Raw genomic sequence first — 22082 nt, 5'->3', positions numbered from 1 at the left:
TGATGACTAAAGTGTATAACTTTAGAACCTTTATAAATCAATATCATGTTCTTTTTTAACTTTTTTTCTGATTATATGCAAAGAGGACCTTACATCGGTTTACCTTTTCATATAAGATTGGTGAAATAAGCGTCTGATTACTTATTCATTTTACCAGTCCTGTTACATCTCTGATGAATCTATAACCAAATTTGCAATTTTCTCTGTTGCAAGTTGCTTTATTTCTTTACATGGTGACGTCACAAATCACATGACGCCATTACACTATGACGCCACAGTGGAAACTTTCAGCCATACGCAGCTTAAGAGCACGACAGCTGTTTTTCTCGATCTTTTCCTACAACGAAATCATCTTGGACATGTTTCCACCAAGCTGTATAATAACGGTGATGATTGCAATTGCTCTGTTGTGAATTTTCCATTTCTGGATAGCAATATTCGTGCATCCCTAACCTGTGTTGTTACATGCCACAGTTGATTCGATATTCGAGGGCCTGTTCCCTTACGATTTTCGTGCAAGAAGGTCACCAACTTACAGACTGGTTAGTAGCACAGTGTTTGCAAAGACGCAGGTTGGTGAAATGATAGGAAAGTTTTACCGTCGTCATAGTGATCTGATAGTCCGTTTTTTTTTTTTTTTTTTATGAGAAGATAGGTTGCCTGTTGGTTCCCTTGGTGTATAATTTGTTCTCTTCTGAGAACATAACATTACTCAGATTGACAAAGATAACAAGTTTAGTGTCGTCGATGAAGCAAAAGACGCTTACTCATCCGGAACACCTGGTCATCTTCACTTTGTACTTTTTCATGACTCTCCATGTATGTGAATATGAGTTTGGATTATGATTATGCTGACAAGTCGGTATTTTCTTTGTTGATTACAAGTGTGTACTAGGTGATATTGCGCTAATGACTGATTACTTGTATGACAAAATACATGTAAGTAAAACTGAACAGCGATGTCGTCATACCACGAATATCAAACAAGGTTGTAATGTAATTATAATTGACCTGTAACATACATAGGCACTTAATATCTAATAAAATGTTAAATATCCAATGATCTATATTTCTATAAATGTAGGGCCGTTCAGTTCTTGGGAGATATGATTGAGTATTTTACCCGCCAACTCTTATTTTCATGAGTTAACCAACTGTTGAAAATAACGCATATTTTAGTATTCATTCGCGAAATCAAGAACCCACCAAGTAGTGTTTTAAAAGAACAGAAAAGAAAACAAAACAATTCGAAATTTGAACCCAACGAAACATTTATTTCCATTGTGTTTATCTATACCTGAAAATTTATAGAAAGTTATAGACATCAATAAATAGTTTGATTCACTTTTCTTTCAAAAATTCTAATCTATGAAGATTGCAGATTTAGAGAAAACAACCAATATGTTTACGTAAATAATGTCTACAAGAAATTGATGACTGTCAAATGTGCGTTAATAAGATATTTTGGTTGAGGGAAATGAGACAAAAATTACATCTACAGCACCATCAAGGAACTTTTTCTTTTGAATCGTGCAGAAAGTATTCAGCGTTGGTACAATGTACTAATGGTAAACTGCTCTACAGGTTAGAAGTTGATCGTAACAAGTGTCTCAAATTTGTAATCTGTGTCTTCTTTAAAGGTTGGCCAGAGATAGAGTGCGATATGAAATAGGATATGTTTAATGCTCGCTAGGTTCCCTGTTGGTTCCGTTGTTGTGTAAATTGTTCTCATTTGATAACGTGACATTACTTACGTGAATTGACATAGTTTACATGGCGGATGTTGTCGATGAAACAGAAGACGTTGACTCTTCTCGGAACACCTGGGCCCGTATTCACGAAACCGTTCTCATGCTCAAGGATGAATTTTGTGCTCAAGCCTTATGTCTTGTTTAAGTTAAAAATTAATAAATAAGACTGATTTTGCCAAAGATTTTTTAAAAAATGTTGAATGGAGTTCAAGTCAAAGTTAAAATGAATGTTTATATTTGGTATTTGTATTATTTTATATGGTTTAGGAGAGTTATAAAAAAGTTTGTTTGAGCACAAAATCTATGCTTGAGCATGAGAATGGTTTCATAAATACGGGCCTTGGTCTTATTTCCCGTGTTTATGATTGTATTGACTTGTAGGACTTTTTGGTAATAAAAACAGTTGCTATAGTTTGTCCTTTACCTGGGGTGCGTCTGTACCATGACACAGCACTTTAAAATGGCATCGAAATCAGCCCGATTAAAGTAGGCATCGTCTTTAAAATGACGAAAAGCAAGTACATTACAGGTCAGCATGAATCAGAATTTATGTCTTAAGTGTGATAATTTGTATCGAACATTATTTTCATCAAGGGAGAAGTAACGAATATACGATGATAATTACAGGGTCAATTTGGTAACTTGTAGATTTTTGGTGACTGTTTTAAATGTTGTGAAGTTATTTAGAATTTTATTGCGGTACCATGGTTACAGCAAATATTCGAATGAAAGTACAAATCGTACCACAAATGATTATAAAAGTATTGCTCGAAACGTATTCAGGTAACTTAGAAACTGTCAACCACTGTATCATTTATTGATTTAGTTAGCAAATCATATTATGTTTTTTTAGTAGATATATCTATATTTTTCATGTTGGATATGGTAATAACTGACGTCTATCGCTTACATATTATATATTTAGCTACATTTACTATCATACTGGTGCTAAAATGTTTGGCAATATTTTCTAAAGTAATTTATCAAGTGTTAAAACGGAATCCTGAATTCTATTATATACGAGATATATAAAACTCGACGTAACCTTTGGGTTAGATTTATCAATCTTCTATGTAGTGAAAACTCATATGAGATCCTATATACATGTAATGATATCCTTTTTATGTGATTTGCCAATAGAAACTCTACAATAAGTATAAAACAAGATGAATTATTAAACACTGCTTGCACACACGACTCTGTCATTCCCTCGGGCTAAAAAATAATCGTAATATACGTCCTCTGAAACTGCAATTTAAGTCTACTAAATAAATTTCTCAGAAATTCATAAACATTTTTCTTAGAAGCAGTTCATCTTTTAACAAAAACCTTGGAAACATCTTCAAATGTAAATTACTGTATCCTTAGAAATTTGTTTAAAGTACAAAGCTGTTTCATTCATCTATGGCTTTCTAGCGATGCTAATGATTAAAGTTGTGGAAACCCTGAAAAGGTTTTTGAACATCAAAATCGCCTTAAACAAATGTTAAAACATTAAAGAAAGATAAACAAAAGTTTTACGTGTATAAACGCTTGGTATTGGATCATTTTTCGGCAGAGCCTTTTAAGATCGTTTTGGGATTCCCTCTGTATTTGGATATGCCTTTGCTTCATTTTCTTCAAACATTGCAGAGTGAATGTTTATCGAGTCTCCCATTGGTTAATGATGCAGTTTATACAGAATATAAATCAGGTTTATTAAATAATACGAATTAGGGATAACAGTTTTATATTGCGGACAATTGTTTTAAGATATGGCAGAATCACGACGAAAATGGTTAAAATTACTAAGCTGCACAATAAAATTTGAAATGTTCACATGATGTTTTAATGGCGGTATAATACATATCGCGTTCGTACTGGTGCAACAAAAACAACATGTTCAATATGAACAAAGCCTAATAACTTCAACTCTTCATTCAGTATACACTTGTAACTTCAGTTATTATCTGTGTTAAAGAGCCTTTCTGGATGTAACTTATCTAACTCTCAGCTTCACAACTGTCTTTGAATTTAGAATCAACGATATTAAAACTCTGCCATTTATCTCCGTATTGTTGTTTGAGATCAAGTAAACGTGGTCGCTAATGGTCGAGATAATCAGTTATTCAGGAGAGTCTGATAGATAATGGTCATTCGATTCACTGCATGTGGCCAAGCAGGAATGACGTCTTCAAGGAACAACAGATGAATGAAATGTTTTCTGTACTCTTGGTTGATTGAGAGACCGTGTCGTTGTCTACGTCCTATACCACTTAGCCTTTGTTGGTTTTGGCATTGTTGAGTGCGATGACTTCATCAACTCGAGATTACAGCAGAACAGGTCAGTGCTCTCGTTCCAGTCTCGGCATGACTTCGGACCTTGGACACTTGATATAACCATGATAAGACTTTAGTCCACCAGATGGCACTCAAGTAGTCTCCTTAAACGCCGATAAGCACGTGTTGTCGCAAACAAGTCCATTTCCGGTCTGGAATGACTTAACAGTTCTGTCTGCCCTTAACTGATGGAAATTTTCGAAAGCCTAAACATTAAATCGTCACAGAAACCATGGTTTATCAACTTGTGAGAAGAAGGGGTTAATTCTTGTGTTCATCGAGATGACGGAGCATGTTGATGTATATTATTTTTTGAAATGTGGCGATAAAGCACAATACATACTTTACGGCACCTGTACGTCGCATGCAAGCATTTTTCTCTCCCATATCCTTTCTTTTTTTTTCTTTCTCATAAAAGCTTTGTCCTTTCTCCTGATCCAGTCTGTCGCACCCAAGCTTTGCTCCTCCCCATACCCTCCCATATCCTACTTGTCTTATTCGAGGTTATTTTCTCCTCCAGTTGTCGCACCCAAGCTTTGTTCCTATATATTGCAGACCTCCCTTTATCACATAAGGCTATGTAACATGTGTCAGTTTTCGTACCTTTTCTATAAATGCAAAAACAACCAGAAAATACCAGCAAGTCAACGAAAGCATTGTCCTAACCCTAATTCAATAAAACCAAGCAAACCATCTTCAAAGAAAAATGTACACAGATACTCTCCAGAAGAGTAAGCGTCTTCTGCTCTTTTTGTCACAGAAGAATAGATAAAAAATCGTTTCCGCACATTTCCAATCAAATTGAAGACCTTTCGAAATAGAAAGCAGGACATAATGTACGTGGAAGCACATCTCTGGCGTTAGAACGTTATTCAAATATATAATTCACTATTTTCCCAACAATAACAAAATTACAAGGATAAAGCAGGTAACATAGATATATTAGTCTATCTTTCCTAACCGAGTGTTACTAATGCTCGTTGTTGGCAGTATAAAACATTTTAACGTTTTAATCGTCGTTGACATACTATATTTCGATGAAAACAACCATGCTTGCCAGTGTGATAGCTATCCTCACTGGGACCGATTCTGGATATCTTTACTCAAAATATACAATATCTGTGATGGTGTTCTCTCTGTTAGACATAGTATCTCAGTGAGGCGATAGTTATATCAGTTGTTTCTTTAGTGTATATTTATTCTATCAATATTGGGGGAGTAGAGTTATAGATCTGCGGAGTGACCACATGCAGCTTGAAGTCCTTAGACAACAGTTCTTCAACAGTCCGCTCTATTTCACAACATTTTGGGAACGGCCCTAAAGCTACTTGTACTAAATTATCGATCAAAATCTTTTTTAATAATGTCACGTCTTTGACAGTAAATTTATTCTTGTCTGTCATGCTGTAAAGATTCCGTAATACAAGGGAAAATACATTGAAATAAACCATGGTTGTATTCGAATAAAAGATTTACAATTACTAGTTACTAATTAGTTTTGACATTTTAAGGAGTTTCATTTCATTATTCCTTTCCTGGTCTTGCACGGCAGTATCCCATAAAGGCACTAAGCAATGATCATTATCAGATGTTGCTTATCAACTAATTCTTACATATATCCTAATGAAAAAATCGATAAATTGATTCATTATTATATTATTCTAATAGGCTTTATAACATTATTATTAATATACAGGTAGGTTTATTGATATATGGATACATTGTACTAAGGTTTTAGTAAAACATTTCTTCATTCAAGATTTCTTCGATTAATGCATCTTAAGAATGTACATGACTTTAATCATTGTCCCATTCCTTTTAACTTTTTGATGACTTCATACAAGTAATCCGTTATAACCTACTGACATTCAACGTCACTGCTTCAGAATTTGTTGAAACACAATTACTACATTGATATACTAAATATTTGGCTTACTATCGATACGACATTTACTCCAAAATTACTTCGAATAGTCGCACAGTTCTATATATACACATGTACTTGATGCTGTTAAGGAAGTGATTTAATCATTGGGCTGCAGCACCTCCCCGTCAGGAGTTTTACATTTCTTCCGATCACTTGGGATTTTCCTCAGTCTCCTCTTAGGCTTTAAAATTTAGGACCATATAAGGTCCTATAAGGACGAAACAGGTGTATGCAGTTTTACTCATTTTTTGGCTCTTTGGTATTTAATTCCAAATTATCAAAAGGTGCTATTCTCGTGTGTCTTTTGTACAATCTTCAGTAATACATTTACTAGTACTCCAACGAAATGTTTACAATCAAGGAGACTTTTGCTAGTACTCCAATTAAATTCTTTTTATCCAAATTTTCAAATTCATCACTACAACGCTTTATTATTTGCATGCATTTTCCATAGCTTCCATCTACCCAAAACTGGTCTCCCAGTTTCATACAATTACTCGGATGAAATGTTAAAGTGAATCCTTGCATCCTTTTAGTGAACAGTTGTCAATCAAATATTCATGAAGCACAAATGGATGACAAAGAAATTTTCTCCGTCAGTATAAGGCTGTTACTTTTCCAATCATCCAATCAATGTTATATTTCATCAAGCCGATTAGTCTCTTATTTTTTTCAACTGAACTGTAACTGTCAATGAAAATTGTGTGTAGTCTAAGGAGAAATAAATTAATTGCTTTTGCTATTTTCATAAATGAATAACTATCTTAATTTGTGGACCCGCAGTTCGTCTCGAAACAACAAAAACGTGACGACATTAAAAGAATGTCCTGCCACTGTGTAACTCATCATATTATTGAACAGGTTTATAAATATGGTGATGGCTGTTACATATGTACGCTGTGTATCAACGTCATCTTAGTCGAAAGTAATCCATTTTCTATTCATGAAATCGTTTCCTGCTTCTACTTATAGATAATCTGTTTGTGTAGTTATTATTTTAAAATTATCAACATTACGTTTCAATGATACATTGTAGAAAATGACTCATGGAATTTCTCAATGAAAAAAAATATCGGAAACCATTACACATGATATACCTGGTAATTGTTAAAATTCGCTGGAAGAATTAAAATTTCAAAATTCATGACATGGTTGCCTCGTTTCCTTTATTTCCTGTCAACCTTTAAATTGACTCCAATAAGGTAAGGTATGTGAACAGATTCTTAAGACAATCTAAAGGTATAAACGTTATAGTTTTATTATCTTATTCTTATGCCATGAAGACAGAACAGATGCTTGCGTGAAGCACAGAAGTGAAAAATAAATATTGTTTAATAAATATACATTAAAATGGCGTACACACATATATCTAGCTCAGCTAGATTTCCTGAGACACATAAAATAAACACAATGGCAGTTTCTACTTTCATATCATACATTCCGTGTTTTACTAACATTCACCTACATAGATGTTACTTCATAGCACAGAAAGAGTCTTAATCGAATGATTGGCATCACGCATGTCAGAGATCGGGGTAGACTGTTCAACATTAGCCAAGGCAAAGATTGGATAATCTTTGGAATCACTGAGTGAAGGATAGACGTCTGTAGAGAATTTGAAGTCAACCACGGAAAACATCTTTTTAGTGGGCTTTACTTCAGGTAAAGATTCGTGAAGAACATCATTCATTAACAAGTTGTTTTTGGAAGGTTTGGCGTCACTCACGGTAGAGATTTTGTAGATTTTTTGGCTTCACTTGCAGTAAAGATTTGCAGAAAAAGTCCGAGTTCACTGACGAAAATGTCTTTATAAACGTTTGACAACACTTACGATGAAGTGGGAAGGAACTTGGGCATTAAATAGATAAAAAAAAAAAGTTTGTTGCGGTAAATGAAGTGGATCAAAACCGTATACGTTACAGTACTTCATCAAATGAAACACAATGAAAAACAAAGGTATCATCTTCTGACAAACCCAGCCAAGCCAAGTTACAGAGCTACGAGTTTGCACGGCACCAAAATATCTAGATTTTATAGCATACCCTCCGAGAAAACTTCTGATAGATATCTCAATTTCAGTCTTGTAGAGAGCCGGAAGGAGTCTCAGATTAAAACACTATGATGAATCAATTATCCTTTCTTTTCTTGTATGAAGGATAGAGACGATTTACTAATTGCGTCTTCTTGCAGTCAGTTTAAAGATGGACGGAAGCCTAGGCCGAAGTTAGAAGATTTCTACAACAAAAAACAAGTATATATCAATCTTTATAGTTATAAATGATAATAAAGAATCTTAAATGAGCTTCCATTCATGGTAAAATTAAAAAAAATGATCTTAGAATTTTTCATTTGAACGAGCTTTTGGTTGTTGTATAAAAATATAACGAATGCAAAGCTCCATTTCTCACATATCTTAGATACGTTAGCATTCATTCGCAATGACGCTGTAACGCCACAATGGAAACAGCAGCCAACATCACCTCCTCTAAGCCATGTAACACATGTAACATGTGCCATAACAAAACGCAATAGGTGCTATTACACAGCCAGGAGACTAGTTATGGGATAAATCATTGATCGATTTCAAGAGATCAATTTGTATTTATCTAATGAGAAATAGCAATGAAAAGATAAACACAAGAAAATAATGTTTAGCTGTTAGCCAACGACCAAATCCTTCTGCAAAGCACAATAATAACTTTTTTTGTCATGATCATCTTAGTTAAGTTGGTTGTTATGTTGAAGGTTGTGGTGGTGTTTACATAATTGCGTTATCAGAGAGTGAAATGATACATTCTCGCTTTGTCTCGTATTCCTTATTCTTTTGCCTAACAGAATCTATCTGCCATCGAAACACTACTGCCGCTGCCCAAACCTAATATTGTTTTCCTTATAAACAATTATCCGTCTGAATCTTATTATGCTCTAGACATATACTGATTAACCGGTTTTGCCGTTATGTAGCTTGACACCTCGCGGGCACAGATATGATCAGAGAGGCATTCAATGGCCTATCACATGCAGCATGTAAGACCAGAAGCTATATTATTTGGGATAAATATCGGGGCTCAATTAGGCGTTAAATCACTTTCATCTAAGTCATCTGAAACCATTAGCATGCGAAGTAAAACGATTCCAAACGTCTATTGCTAAAATACCGTCTATAATCATTTCTTAACAAGCGATTCCATAACGCTACGTCGCACCGGGTCGTTACGTGCTTGGCCTATCGTTTGGACAGGTCAAGCACAAGGACGCGTCCACTCGCGCTATCGCAAGTTTCTTATTTCGAAGTACTTCTTTTTGATGTGGCTACCAGTTTTCAGTTGCATATACAAATAGAATATAATAGAAATATTGTAATATAAAACCTACAAGGCAATAGAGCAACTCTTTTTCAATAACATTTGATATCGAGAAAGTAAATAGGAAGGTTAAAAAACTGTGTTCTCTGATTTCTGTTTATGACGTATGACTAAACGTTTTCTGTTTTATATCAAAGTTACTCTAATTTATATAATTCGTGTTATGGTGTTTTAAAATAATTGTGACTGATTGTATTTATACTAAATTGTTTATCTAAATGTATGTACAGTAATGTGACATCGATTCCATGAACTATGTCGGGAATGCTTTTGTGCTACGTAATTTACCGAGACAGCCCAACATCAACGAATAACAGGAACAATTATCAACTCTACATTTTCATACTCCCGTGACAGGACAGGCTCCAGTTGTCTTTAGTGTAAGATAAACGTATGTAAATTCACTGCAAAATCAGGCATACCATGTCTGGTAAGCTGGCACAATAGCGTTATTGTAACCATGGTCTCTGTATTTGCATCTATGATATAATTAAATAAATGAAGTATCTCTAGAGAACAGAATCTCCAGTCTATATCAGATTCGGACGTGGTTTGCTAGCCGGTACCCATGCTTTACGATGCCATAATTTAGTATGTACGAATGCATGAATGACAGAAATATAATTATATCTTAACGAACTTTCGTTGATATAGATGTTTTCCAATCTATATTGCTTGACAAGATTAGTAAAAAGACAATCACATACATATTTAAGGGAAACATCTTATGGGTTGCATGATTGGACGGGATTATTATTATTAAAATAAGAAAAAAGAGTGTTTCTATTGTTCTAATTCAAATAATGTGTTTGAATTCTGAAGGGAAGAGAGTCATAATTCTCGATACAATTATCTAGTAGAAATTTCATGACTATAGATGGAGCTGTTTTTACAAAAAATGAAAAGATTGCTTACCCATTTCATCACAATTGTTCCGGTGTTTGGCGTAAAATTTTATTTAATATTCTCTGTGTATTTGATCCTCTGAAATTCGGTACGCTGGATACATCCCTTTTCTTTCTACCGCTGTGAACGAAATATCATAGTATTATATTTTTACTAAAGTTGCTGTAAACTATTTAAGAGTGAAGAATATATAATTGAATACTACTGAATTCCCATTGAAGTTGAAATAACCATTGTAGACATTTAAAACGATATTCTTGTCTTTATTAGCTACTACACAATCAAATAATCCTGGTATCTTTGTCTATTAGGTATCGGCGTCAATGAATATAGAAAGAGTTATGAACAAAGATAATAGAATTAACTTTAAAATAGTAATGATTATGTTTTTATCGACGGCAGTTATACAAATATTTGAATTGAAATAGAATATCACCAAGAGTAAAATTTGAAGTGGCAAATATTCAAGAGGATTGGAATTAAGGTTATTGATCAGAGTTAAGCGTGACATGCATCTGTCAACTTTAATGAAGAAACACGGTCGCTGGATGGGATTACACGAGGGACAACAGTTAATAATACAATGTTAATATTAGCAGTCTTACAAAGAGTGATTGAAAGTAGAATAACATTTGAAATAGAGAAACTGCATTGGCTTTCAAATACAAATTGTCTACCAAGACTCAATGATATAGAAGGTGAGGATGCAATAGTAAGCGTATAAACGACATAGAAGATAGCTCCAGAACTAAGCAGAATTTTTCGAAAGATCACTCCTAGAAGTCACATGATTATACAAAATAGCATGAAAGCATGAGTAAAACATTGAAATAAACTATATACAGTGGTGAAGCTGACATTATCAACTCTCTCTCTCTCTCTCTTCTAGCCATGTAAAAGTAAAAACAGAAACAAAGAAATACAAAACACCGACATCTCTGTCCATGTAACCTTGACCGTCTTACGTACACGTAGTTGGGGTCAATGCGACCGTGACCTATCATACCACCAGCACCACGTGACAAGGCGATGAGCGCCATTAGCTCGGCGATTCTCTGATCGGAGGATGTTCTCTTGATCAATCTGTCATATATAGATATAGTGACAAACCTAACGGATAGCAGTTACACTGACCAACGAGAGAACGAACACCAAACACCAGTCATAGGTGAACATAACACAACTCAAATACAGAAAACACTCACCATGATGGACTATGAAACACTTTCAATAAAGATACATAAACACCAAGCTTTGTTGAATATAAATGAAAAGTTCAACCCTAATAAACATATACTTTCAGCACATGATTTAAATCTATTACTTGCTATATTTGCGTAAAATTGAATAAACACTTCCTATTAGTTACAGAAAAGTTAAATTTCGCACAAATAGAGCTTTAACTTCATTGCTCCCTTTTCATAGTGTCTAATGATCAATAGATATATTGTAAAACAGTGTTAATCTTTATCCAAAATTTATCATTTATGCGCCCTATATTACGAAGAACACTTAATATCATATTCCATATTATATTCCTCTATTTCTCTTTTCTTTATTGATTATTTATTTCATGATTTTAATTCCATTTGAAGAAATAGCGAAATTATAACTCTTGTGAAATAACAGCCTTAACAGTTAACGCTATGTCTCTTACGACCATACGAAAGCATTTTAAAGGACAAATAAATTCCAAAACCTCTTTAATCGATTTACATAGTAATAAACATAGATTAAACATTTTTATTATAAAGACACATCAAAATTTGATGACCAAAGAGCTCCTAAACCTAGCTCAACCTGACGTATACTGGGCGTAATAACTATATCCGTTTTTATACCTAAGGTACGATGTTGTATACCTGAATATATCAGAATACTCATTCAAACCCGTTTTATATAATATCATATATCTGAATGATATAACCAAATACGCCGTGACATCAATGTAAAAGTAAACAAGTGGGATGATCCAGTTTCCGGAAACATTGATAGAAGAGAGTGAAGGAACAGATGACACACCCGAGATTTTTCAATGTTTGACAGCCATAAGCCATGTCGACCAGCACAGAAAGACTACATTTGCCTGACAATGTTGAAGCTTTACAATTCTAGCCTATTCTGACACACGGACACTACATGTTCTACGTCACACAGCTACGTCACACGGCTACCTACATCCTATAAGGGTCAATCTGCCCGTGACCTAAGTCAAGGTCAGGACGGCCTTGTAAAGCAATTTGTGCTTTTAATTCCGCAATTCTTTGATCCGACCAGGATCTCTTGCTGTAAAATCTGTGGAAAAGTCAAACGTTAGGTCATGACATGCGGGCGGTGGTTCAACCTGTTATGTAAAATGCCTGCATGCTTATTGTGTTATTTCCTCGGCCATCACAACCATGTCCGACATGTCCGAATTGTTCAGGGTACTACGGGTCTACACATATTGTTGTAACTGACGCCAGGAAAACAAGTGATGACGTTTACCAATGAAAAGAAATTAACGACAGATTTGAAAACTTAGCATCAGTTTTACACACTGCTATAAAGTCAGTTGATCTTCTAAAATGTATAAAATTATAAAACTATTAACTTCCTGTTTAGTAGCGCAACGTACATCAATCCGTATCGAGTAATCCAACACTCTGAGATATTATTCTTGTATAACGATCATTCACGTGCTGTTTATTTAACGCTATACTTGTTTTAATCATAAACACAAAGCTTTCTGCTTTCCAAGACACGTATTATTTTTGTTAATTCATTTATTTTGGATAAGTAGTTGTATTTATTCGTCTATTTTTGTTTCGTTTTTGTTTTATTTATTACTTTTCACCTCACTTAACTATAATATCGTGTAGCCACGTTTTTGGGTTTTTTTAATGTTCATGTAGTTTGAAGGGTTGATATCCATAACCTTGACTACTCTATAGTGTTATAAAAGTCCAATGAATATGTTATTGAAGACAGACTTGCAACCATACAGGGTTGTCATGTTTGATTGTTTATACTAATTGAAAACCTCCACCGATGTCTAACATGTAGCTCAGATTTATGGGAACGAAGGCGTGTCTGTTTGTATTCTTCCTTTGGTTTAATCACGCTGCAAAATTTATTGAGATACGAGACGTCTTTTTCACGAGCGAGTTAATGAATATTTCGTGTTGTAAATGGAACCTACTCTATCAGAGGTATAAATTCAAAGATGAAACTTTCCTTTGCGCAAGAAGGATAACAAAACTATTTCACCGATTCCAATTATAAAATTTAATTAGCTGACTTTTTTTACGTCAATTATTAGAGAGAAAAAAATCCAGTTGTTAGTGTAAATTTATCAAACCTTTTAAATGTTTCGTAATGTAGAGGGAAAAGACAATTAAGATGTTATATCTTAACACCTGAACACCTGAACACAGCGGACATGGTTTGGTGAAGAATGAAGACGGGACGTTACCTTTCGAGATCTATTAGACCACACCCTAGTCTTGTACAACGTTGGAGTCGACTCTCTAGCTCTAACAGGGCAAGTACTTCCGCCATTCTTGCATCTGCTACTTGGCGTTTAACACTGCAACACCGACAACACACATGGACACCACAAACAAACATGACAATCAGAGTAAACACAGACTTCATTAACGGCAACATAAACACCTATCAAAGATATTACTATGCCTGTGTTTAGAATTATACACGGCATAGCTAGATTTTTTTTAATTACATAAAGGTCTAAACCGTTAAAACCTTAGAGTTGGTTGTGGAAAATCAAATTTAGCTGAATTAATGTCAAAATACAGAATTCCTAATAGAAAGTTCTAGTGTTAATCTAACATAATTGAAATAAGGCCAATTATCTCATTAACAAAGTTGTCCAATTAAAGGGATATATAACATCCTTATATTCTATTGATAACATGTACGAATATATTTTACTGAAACATATTTTTTTTAATAGATTACCATATACTCACATTGACCAAACGAATATAACAAACTTTGTATGATATATATAAACATTACTCAAACAGTACTCATATCTTACAAACCCGGACATACACCATAAAAATTATATTTTGAAAACATACATAAAAAGGTTGTATATATATGTGGTATTATAAAAGTTGTCGTTGTACACGCATTCATTGAAATATACAGATTTTTATCATATTGACACTGACTTCACATAAACACGCCAATAGAAACATGAACAAATATTAAAACGTTAAGGAAAATATTTACACATAATGGATAAAGTAGCTTAAATGTATATAAATCATCAATATAGATTCAGAACAATAATTGGAAAAATAACATTAACAAATAAGATATAATCTGATTACTGATATTGCTATTGATAAATTGTATATGCCATGAGACGCATGTTATTACGATATGTAAGTTTTCAGACAAGTTCACATGGTATCCTACTCTTGACGAGGAGTACGCCTAGGTGTTGAGATGACTGGCCACGTGAAAATGACAATGGCTAGCAGTGCCAGTATCTTAAGAACATAAAAACTTATAGAAAAAAAGGAATTTTTCATCAGTAGTTAGAGTCATTTAAACGAGTATGACAAGTTAGGATTTCCAGTTCTTCAATTTATTAAAACCACTCTTTTAAAACGTTATCGTATATAAAGGCATACTGTTCAAAATAATTAGAATAATATTGAAGCTTTGATGAAATGTATCAACTTACCGTGATCCCAAGTCGTCGTCCAGGAATCTAGCGTCTGTTACACAGGCAATTAGTAGTACAACAGCACACGTGCAGCTTAATAAGTATGTTCTCAGCATGTCTGTCAAATACAAAATATTAATACTATTTCTGTTAAATATTAAAACGTATTGATTGGAAAGACTGTCCTTGGCATCTAATTGATGTGAGCTGGACACGCCTGCCTTATAAGAAATATCAACTGGGTGAGTCATTGAAATGTTTTCATGTTGATGCGGAGAATATTGTATATTTGAGTATGTTTGTCATCAATTTTAATACAAAATGTATATATACATCCATTAACCCACTCATAAAAGATACATCTCACTTTATACGGCTAGTCATGTCCTTAAAACAATGTGTAGTTCATTATAATATACTCAACAGCTTCTCCAGCCTTGACTGCCGTGACTCATTAGGGAATATTCTGTTTCATTTTGTGATACGTACTTAAATGTGTTTGATAATTGTAGATCTCCCTTGTGTTTTTGTTGTTTTTTACCGTGTTCTCACAGATCTTATTTCTCTATTACATATTTACCGATATGTCAGTTATTAAGATAAAGACGCTACTATTCCTAAACACCTGGTCTTAATCTTCTTGCACGTTTAAGCTGGTGCCGAGTAAAGATAATCTTTGTTGATAAATTGTCTTATAATTTAAGATTTTATTGATATTCCTGACCTAATGATTTGTTTGACATGTCTTCACAAATACAATTGTATACATCTAGCGCTTCCCATATTCTGACGGCTATAACAGACGATATCATCTCAATCAATGGAAGGAGATATGTCTTGAAAAAAAATAAGGAAAATACCACTATATTAACAAAATCTTAATTTAAACATAAATTCGATGAAATCATGGCAAATAGGAAAAAAGAAATATTTACACGAAGACTCCTGAAGAGGAAATGGAGAATAAAATCATGCGTTCCGGAACGGTAAGCGTCTTCTGCTTCGTCGATTACCGCCATGTAAATATTGGTCAATTGAAGTGAGAAGTGTCATGTTTTTAAATGAGGAGAGGTTTAACAATAACGGAGCATAGTATTACTACAAAAGGACAAAATACGCCATAGATTTAAGATAAGCACTAGAGAGAAACAACAAGTGACATTCTGTCGATCCACAAAATAGACAGGTACAAAATGTTCACATCATAATCATAATTAAAACTCAATGTCAATAAAACTTGGACAAAAAAAGAAGAAAATATCAGCATATAAACAAAATCATAAATCAAATTCAAATAAAAAAAACATGTAAAAGGATACAAAGACCGTGTGTTCCTAAAGATAGGCGCGTTACGCATGGGTAATGTTAAACAAATCTGAAATCTGGGAGATCTCGAAATAAGACTGTAAAATACACCTTGTTCATAATCCTATACGTTTTGAAAACTGCTTAGATCTAGTAGTCATTAGAATATTGTATAGCCAAAACAAGTTACTTACTGTCCTAAAAAGACATCTTAAATCAGGCATTCCCCAAGTAATGTTAAACACTAACTGTCTTATAAAAAGTAAACGCTCCTCAGATCTGACGGAATGAAAAACGGTTGTTAATATGGCAACCCATTACCTGTTGAAGCTTTTTTCTGTTTATATATCTAAAAGACATCTAATTGATCTCCTGTTAAGTTGAGCAAATTGGAAAAATAAACGCAATATCATGGTACTAACTTACTTGGCTATCCAGATTATTTCACATTGATATGGCTTGTATTTTCTGTCATTTCATTGGAGTGTTTTAAATAATGAAGTTGATTTTGCCGAAATTTTGTTCAGAATTTCACTTTTTTAAATAATTAGAATCACTTCAAACCAGACAATTTCTGATTTTACACCTGCTAGTCAGCAATAGTAAAACGACAGTCTTGGAGGTCACAATACAGTTGTTCTCCCTATGTTTTACAGAACGTTTTTGTGGTTGTATTTCTATTTTATTTTATTTTTGTACATAAATGCATCACATTTAAACATGACCTGTCTTTACGGCCCGCAAGACAGTTTGTTTTATTCCATGCTTTGTTAAATCACTGGGTGTTAAAGACACCCGTAAGAAGGTTTGGCGGCAAAAATCAACAACATATCTTAATTTTCACCGAAAATCAAACGTAAAGCTCTGTCATTTTTTGATATGTTTCTTTACAAGAGGAAATCATCATTCCTCTAAATGAATCGCATCACTTGTAGTTTCATAAGAGAAAAAGAAAAAGTGATGAAGGATCATTTTGAATAGAACGGAAGCATGCGAGGCTACTCATTTATCAAAGTCTCTTATGCATTACTGTAGTAAATACAATATATTCTCTCTATGGTGTGTCCATAAAGAAACACGAATAAACCTAATAACAGCATAAAGCAATTGTGTTAGCACCAGACGTGATAAAAGACAACAGGTGGTATATAATTTATGACTCTAGGTTTGGAATAGTCTACAATATCAGTTAACGTGTTTGTATTCAACACGTCATCGAAGAGATTGATTGATGATTCGATTTCCAGCTTAACACTATTTATTAAAGCAGGTAGTATTTTTAATTGTCACATTAATAATAATTGAGACTTGAAAGTACGCATCATATAAATCTTCTTTGATCTCAGTCACACTGAGATTGCTATCAATCTAATGTTCAGAAAATTCAGACTTCCCATCAATTTAAGAATTTTTCATTGACAAAGCGTTGCGTATCCATCAATACTTAATTTTAAATGCCATTGACATGAGAATCTGACCACAGAAAGAGAACGAGACAAATTGAAACCACCCTTACGTTATCCTGTATAATATGTTCATTGTGTAGAAAACGTGCTTGTGTAATTAATACATGCAAGTATATACTTAATACACGGAAGGAACTCTTAACAGGCTTTGTAGGACTTTAATAATCTTTATACGGAAATGAATGTATGTGGTAACATCATTAACCACTGGCTTGGAAATGGTATGTAAATTTTTAGAAAGAAAGAGTAGTTTATGTGTTCAATATATGACAGCTAAGAGACAGAATGTGGTTTCAGTATGCAACACAATATTGGATTAATGTCCAATAACTTAATGGAGGGTTAAACTTAACATATCATTCTGTAACAGGCAACATCTCTGAGAGGACGGAAATATATTAGACACAATCATTTATTGGTTCTATCTAATGAAACAAAATTATAATAGGAATGTATTTTAGGAAACAGACAATATCTGTTTGCGGTAGTCACATTATGGATGTTATTGTCATTGACTAATATAATCCAGTTTACTGTGATATGATACTGTAGAATGCCATTTTTATCGATCTTGTCGACTTAGCATTAAGTATTAAAACTACCTATCGATGATATTCATAACAATCTAACAATTAAAGACAGCGCCTATATATTGTAGTTTAAAAAAAACAAAACAAAAACAAAACTGCATCATATTATTATGAACATCAGAAACCTTATATTTCCACTCATAATCACATAAATACTTAACATAAAACATCGTACGTACCTGTGGGCGTTTTGATTAGTCCGGATTCGCTTCCTGGTATAGTTATCCCACTGACAGTGTCTACGTTTGATAGGTCCGGACTACAAGTCGCGCCGACTTTTATACAAGCCTTGCAAGACATGCCAATCCTGAAACGTGGGTGTCGGGAACCAATCGGAGCCTTTCTAACATTAATTTTAAGGTAACAGCGTCACCAAATGTGATGATTTCAATATCGATATAATCTGTGAAATTCCTCGAAGAGCTTCACTTGACATTTCATTGATCGTTCTACTTAGCATGCATTCTCAGAGGTCAAGTCTGCCTCTGTGTTTATCTGAGTGAAACAAAACTACGTGTTATCTAACATGCGGTCAGTTTTGATGACGCTGAGATGGTGCAGATTTTTTGAACTTGCTAATCACTACTAATTATTTCATAACTGTTTCTGAACAATCAATTGTTACGGAAAAACTCCAAAACAAAACAAAACAAAAAAATAAATATATGAAGGGTCTTCAATAAGTTTCAGCTTGACATGTGATTACTGAAATGGGTGTGAGAAGCTTCAGTTGAACCCTTTGGTATACGAAATCCAAAATTCGTGATGACTTTCATAAATGACATATCAGATGGAAGCGAATTTGATATCTTTTTAATCACAAAATCGATTACTCACTCAGGCAACTATGATACGTTCCAACGTCATTCTTTTCTGCTCTATATCTACAGTGTGTATATTGTTACGTCACAATGAAATATGTGTGTGATGTCATTTGATTATCTATACATGGCGTCACAATAGTCTATATTAAATACTTGCACTACGCATAAAAATCCCCTAATTTCGGAACAAACAGCTGACAAGGTTTATATACTTTTTAAAACGTTTTTTTTTTTTTTACTTTTGTTTTTCTCACACTTTAAGAATAATTTGTTAATAACTATCCTGTTTTCAGTGTTATAACACTCATTACATATGTGATAAAGACAATATGAGTTTTCACTTAACATAAGACTTATCATAAGATTGTAGGAACTTAACATTTAGACCAGCCGACAATTTTTTTAAAATCTTTCATAAATCCTATGAGCTCGGTAGTAATGAAAACAAAAGTTAAGATAAATTATCATCTCGTATGAAATTCGCGTACGATTTCCTTCATACAGGTATAAACAAAACAAAAACGGCATTCCAAAATATCGGGCTGGACAAAGATATCAACACATTTTTCTTTAAATCACCATTTAAAACTCGTAATACAGTACGCGTAGAATAAGATCAATGTGTTAAGGAATGATAAAATCTTGTCCTTCCTCGGCAAGAAATGCGCTCTTAATATAAAATTAAATCGGGCAACGTTCCTAAAGTCTGAACTGGGGCAATAACATTGAATCACAACACGTTTCATAAAACGTATTATCAAAAGCACCGATATTCATACCAGAGAGAGATTAACAGACCTGTGTATCATTTATAACTAATAATTAGAACTTTAAATCAAGTGACGTTATGTAGATCTGGTCACACATAAATGTTAAGTCTTGTGTATCATTTATCACTTACCATATAAATGTATAAGTCAATGTATTTCCTTATATTTGCTGTTTTATACATAAAAAAAAAAGAATTTTTGTAGATAGAAGAAAACAATCTGACTTATTCATCAATGTGTTTTACGTCACATGTATTACGTACGTTTGAGGTGACAGTGTGACAAATGTTTGAATAAAGTAATCGCCCAGGTTGCATGATCTCCATGATGTGATTCGTGACTGCTACAAATAAGTTCTACTACGGGATATTCTTGTTTACAATCCCGCGAGGGATGGTCGAGGTCCTGGACAGTAAAATATTAGCGTCAAAGCCTGGACGTCACCGTATCGTCCTCAAGTTTTATTGACAATGTACTGTTTCGTTTTACACCAAAGCCGTTTTATAAGTCATACACAATACATCTGTTAATCTAGAAATAATGATAATGTCTAAAATTGGTTGTTTTTATCGTTAGAAGTATATAATCCTGAACATGACATAATGATGATGTCTAAAACTGGTTGTTTTTATCATTAGAGGGATATAATCCTGAACATGACATAATGACGATGTCTAAAACTGGCTGTTTTTATCATTAGAGGGATATAATTCAGAACATGACATAATGACGATGTCTAAAACTGGCTGTTTTTATCTTTACAATGACTTTAACACGACATAGATCTGACGTTTTTTAATAGCGGTTAAATTAACTATATTTAAACTTGATTAGAACAGTGATACGTCATCAACCGATTTCTATGGATATTAATTGTGCAAAATATAGGCACAAACGTCTTTTCTCGCTAACAGAAAATGTTTTTTGTAGTCCTCTTGGATATCATCTGTGGCTGGTCAATTGATACGTACAACTATCGTTCGTGAAGTAAATTATTGCTTGTTATGTGTAAAAGACTTCTCAGAATTGTGTCTTCCTTCAATTTACCTTTGAAAATTATTTTAAAATCTCTGTGATAATCTTTATATACACACAGTAGAAGCGACAGTGCTTAGTTATGTATACGAAAAAGGAGTCATAAAACGCCAAAAAAAATACACTAACTGAGCTCATATCATTGCCACCTTTTGATAATGTATCATTGGTCTGACAAAGCATTGCCTTCATTATAAAAGACAAATGCTGCGTTCCTTCATTTTGATCAGAGATGTTCCTGCTTCACAGCGATAGGTACATCAAAGAGAACATGTAAGATTATTTTCTATGGATCTATACCGCAGAAATGACAAAATTTCATCATACCTTAGATCATTGATTTCTAGTAGAAGACGTGATGTGTAACACATTTTAAATTACGAGTTGTGTTGAGCCTTCTATGTAGTGTGTATTTTGGGTCACGTCGTCACTGCTGCCTTGGCTGCTCCCGTGTGAATAGTGTGAGAACTATGTCAGGAAGTAAAGCGTAATAAAATATGAACACTGAGTGCAAGTTTATACTACACACACATACGACGTGAAATGGGCTTCACTGACCAAATGTTTACAACATAACGATATTAGTAGAGCAATTAGTTGACATTACTACGAATCAGGAGTACCGTGATGACAAACGAACATCTTGTGACTACTCCGATATTGATTCCTTTGCTATCAGTCGGTATCTACATTCATGTTAATACCTTTCTTCTTCGATGACTTCGAACACAGGAATCTTATTCGATTTTGCATTTTTTAAAGCAATGACGTTTTATCGTTGGCACTCTGGTCTTTGACATCAGCTGCTTACCTCTATTGGTAGTTTCGACGCAAATAGTCATTTCACTAGTAATATATATTGTAAACCTAATTCCTGCAGTGAACTTCTCATTTCTCGTTAACAACCTTCCGGTCTTCGTTCTAAGAAATTAACATGTCACTGACTCGATGTTGAAATGTTTGTGTCCAATATTTACGTTATCAATGTATATTACTGATTGACGTACAAACCGCGGTATTCATGATAAGTGTTAGGGAAAATAATGGTGAAGTGGCCTAGCAAAAAACAATGATCTCATTTGACCGTGTTTTCTGCTCCTTATTATGTCTGTCTAGGAAACCTAGTATAATTCTCTTTTTATC

General features: G+C 33.8%; 1 protein-coding gene across 1 annotated transcript; it reads right to left on the bottom strand.

Annotated features, from left to right (window-relative positions):
• Nucleotides 1-7231: 7231 nt before the first annotated feature.
• On the bottom strand, nucleotides 7232-18573 carry LOC132548432 (uncharacterized). The gene is made up of 5 exons (XM_060212297.1): nucleotides 18490-18573; nucleotides 14968-15067; nucleotides 13723-13836; nucleotides 10278-10388; nucleotides 7232-8232 (listed from the first exon to the last, which is right to left on the bottom strand). Exons 2-4 carry the CDS (start codon nucleotides 15063-15065, stop codon nucleotides 10286-10288), a joined length of 315 nt encoding a protein of 104 aa, XP_060068280.1. The 5' UTR covers nucleotides 15066-15067; nucleotides 18490-18573; the 3' UTR covers nucleotides 7232-8232; nucleotides 10278-10285.
• Nucleotides 18574-22082: the final 3509 nt, after the last annotated feature.

This window comes from Ylistrum balloti, unplaced genomic scaffold (assembly GCF_031769215.1).
Source record: "Ylistrum balloti isolate Yb309-2 unplaced genomic scaffold, AGI_CSIRO_Ybal_v1 Utg370010, whole genome shotgun sequence".
In the NCBI taxonomy this organism is placed as follows: domain Eukaryota; kingdom Metazoa; phylum Mollusca; class Bivalvia; order Pectinida; family Pectinidae; genus Ylistrum; species Ylistrum balloti.
Note: the sequence above shows the minus strand (reverse complement) of the source record. Positions and strands in the feature narration are given on the sequence as shown.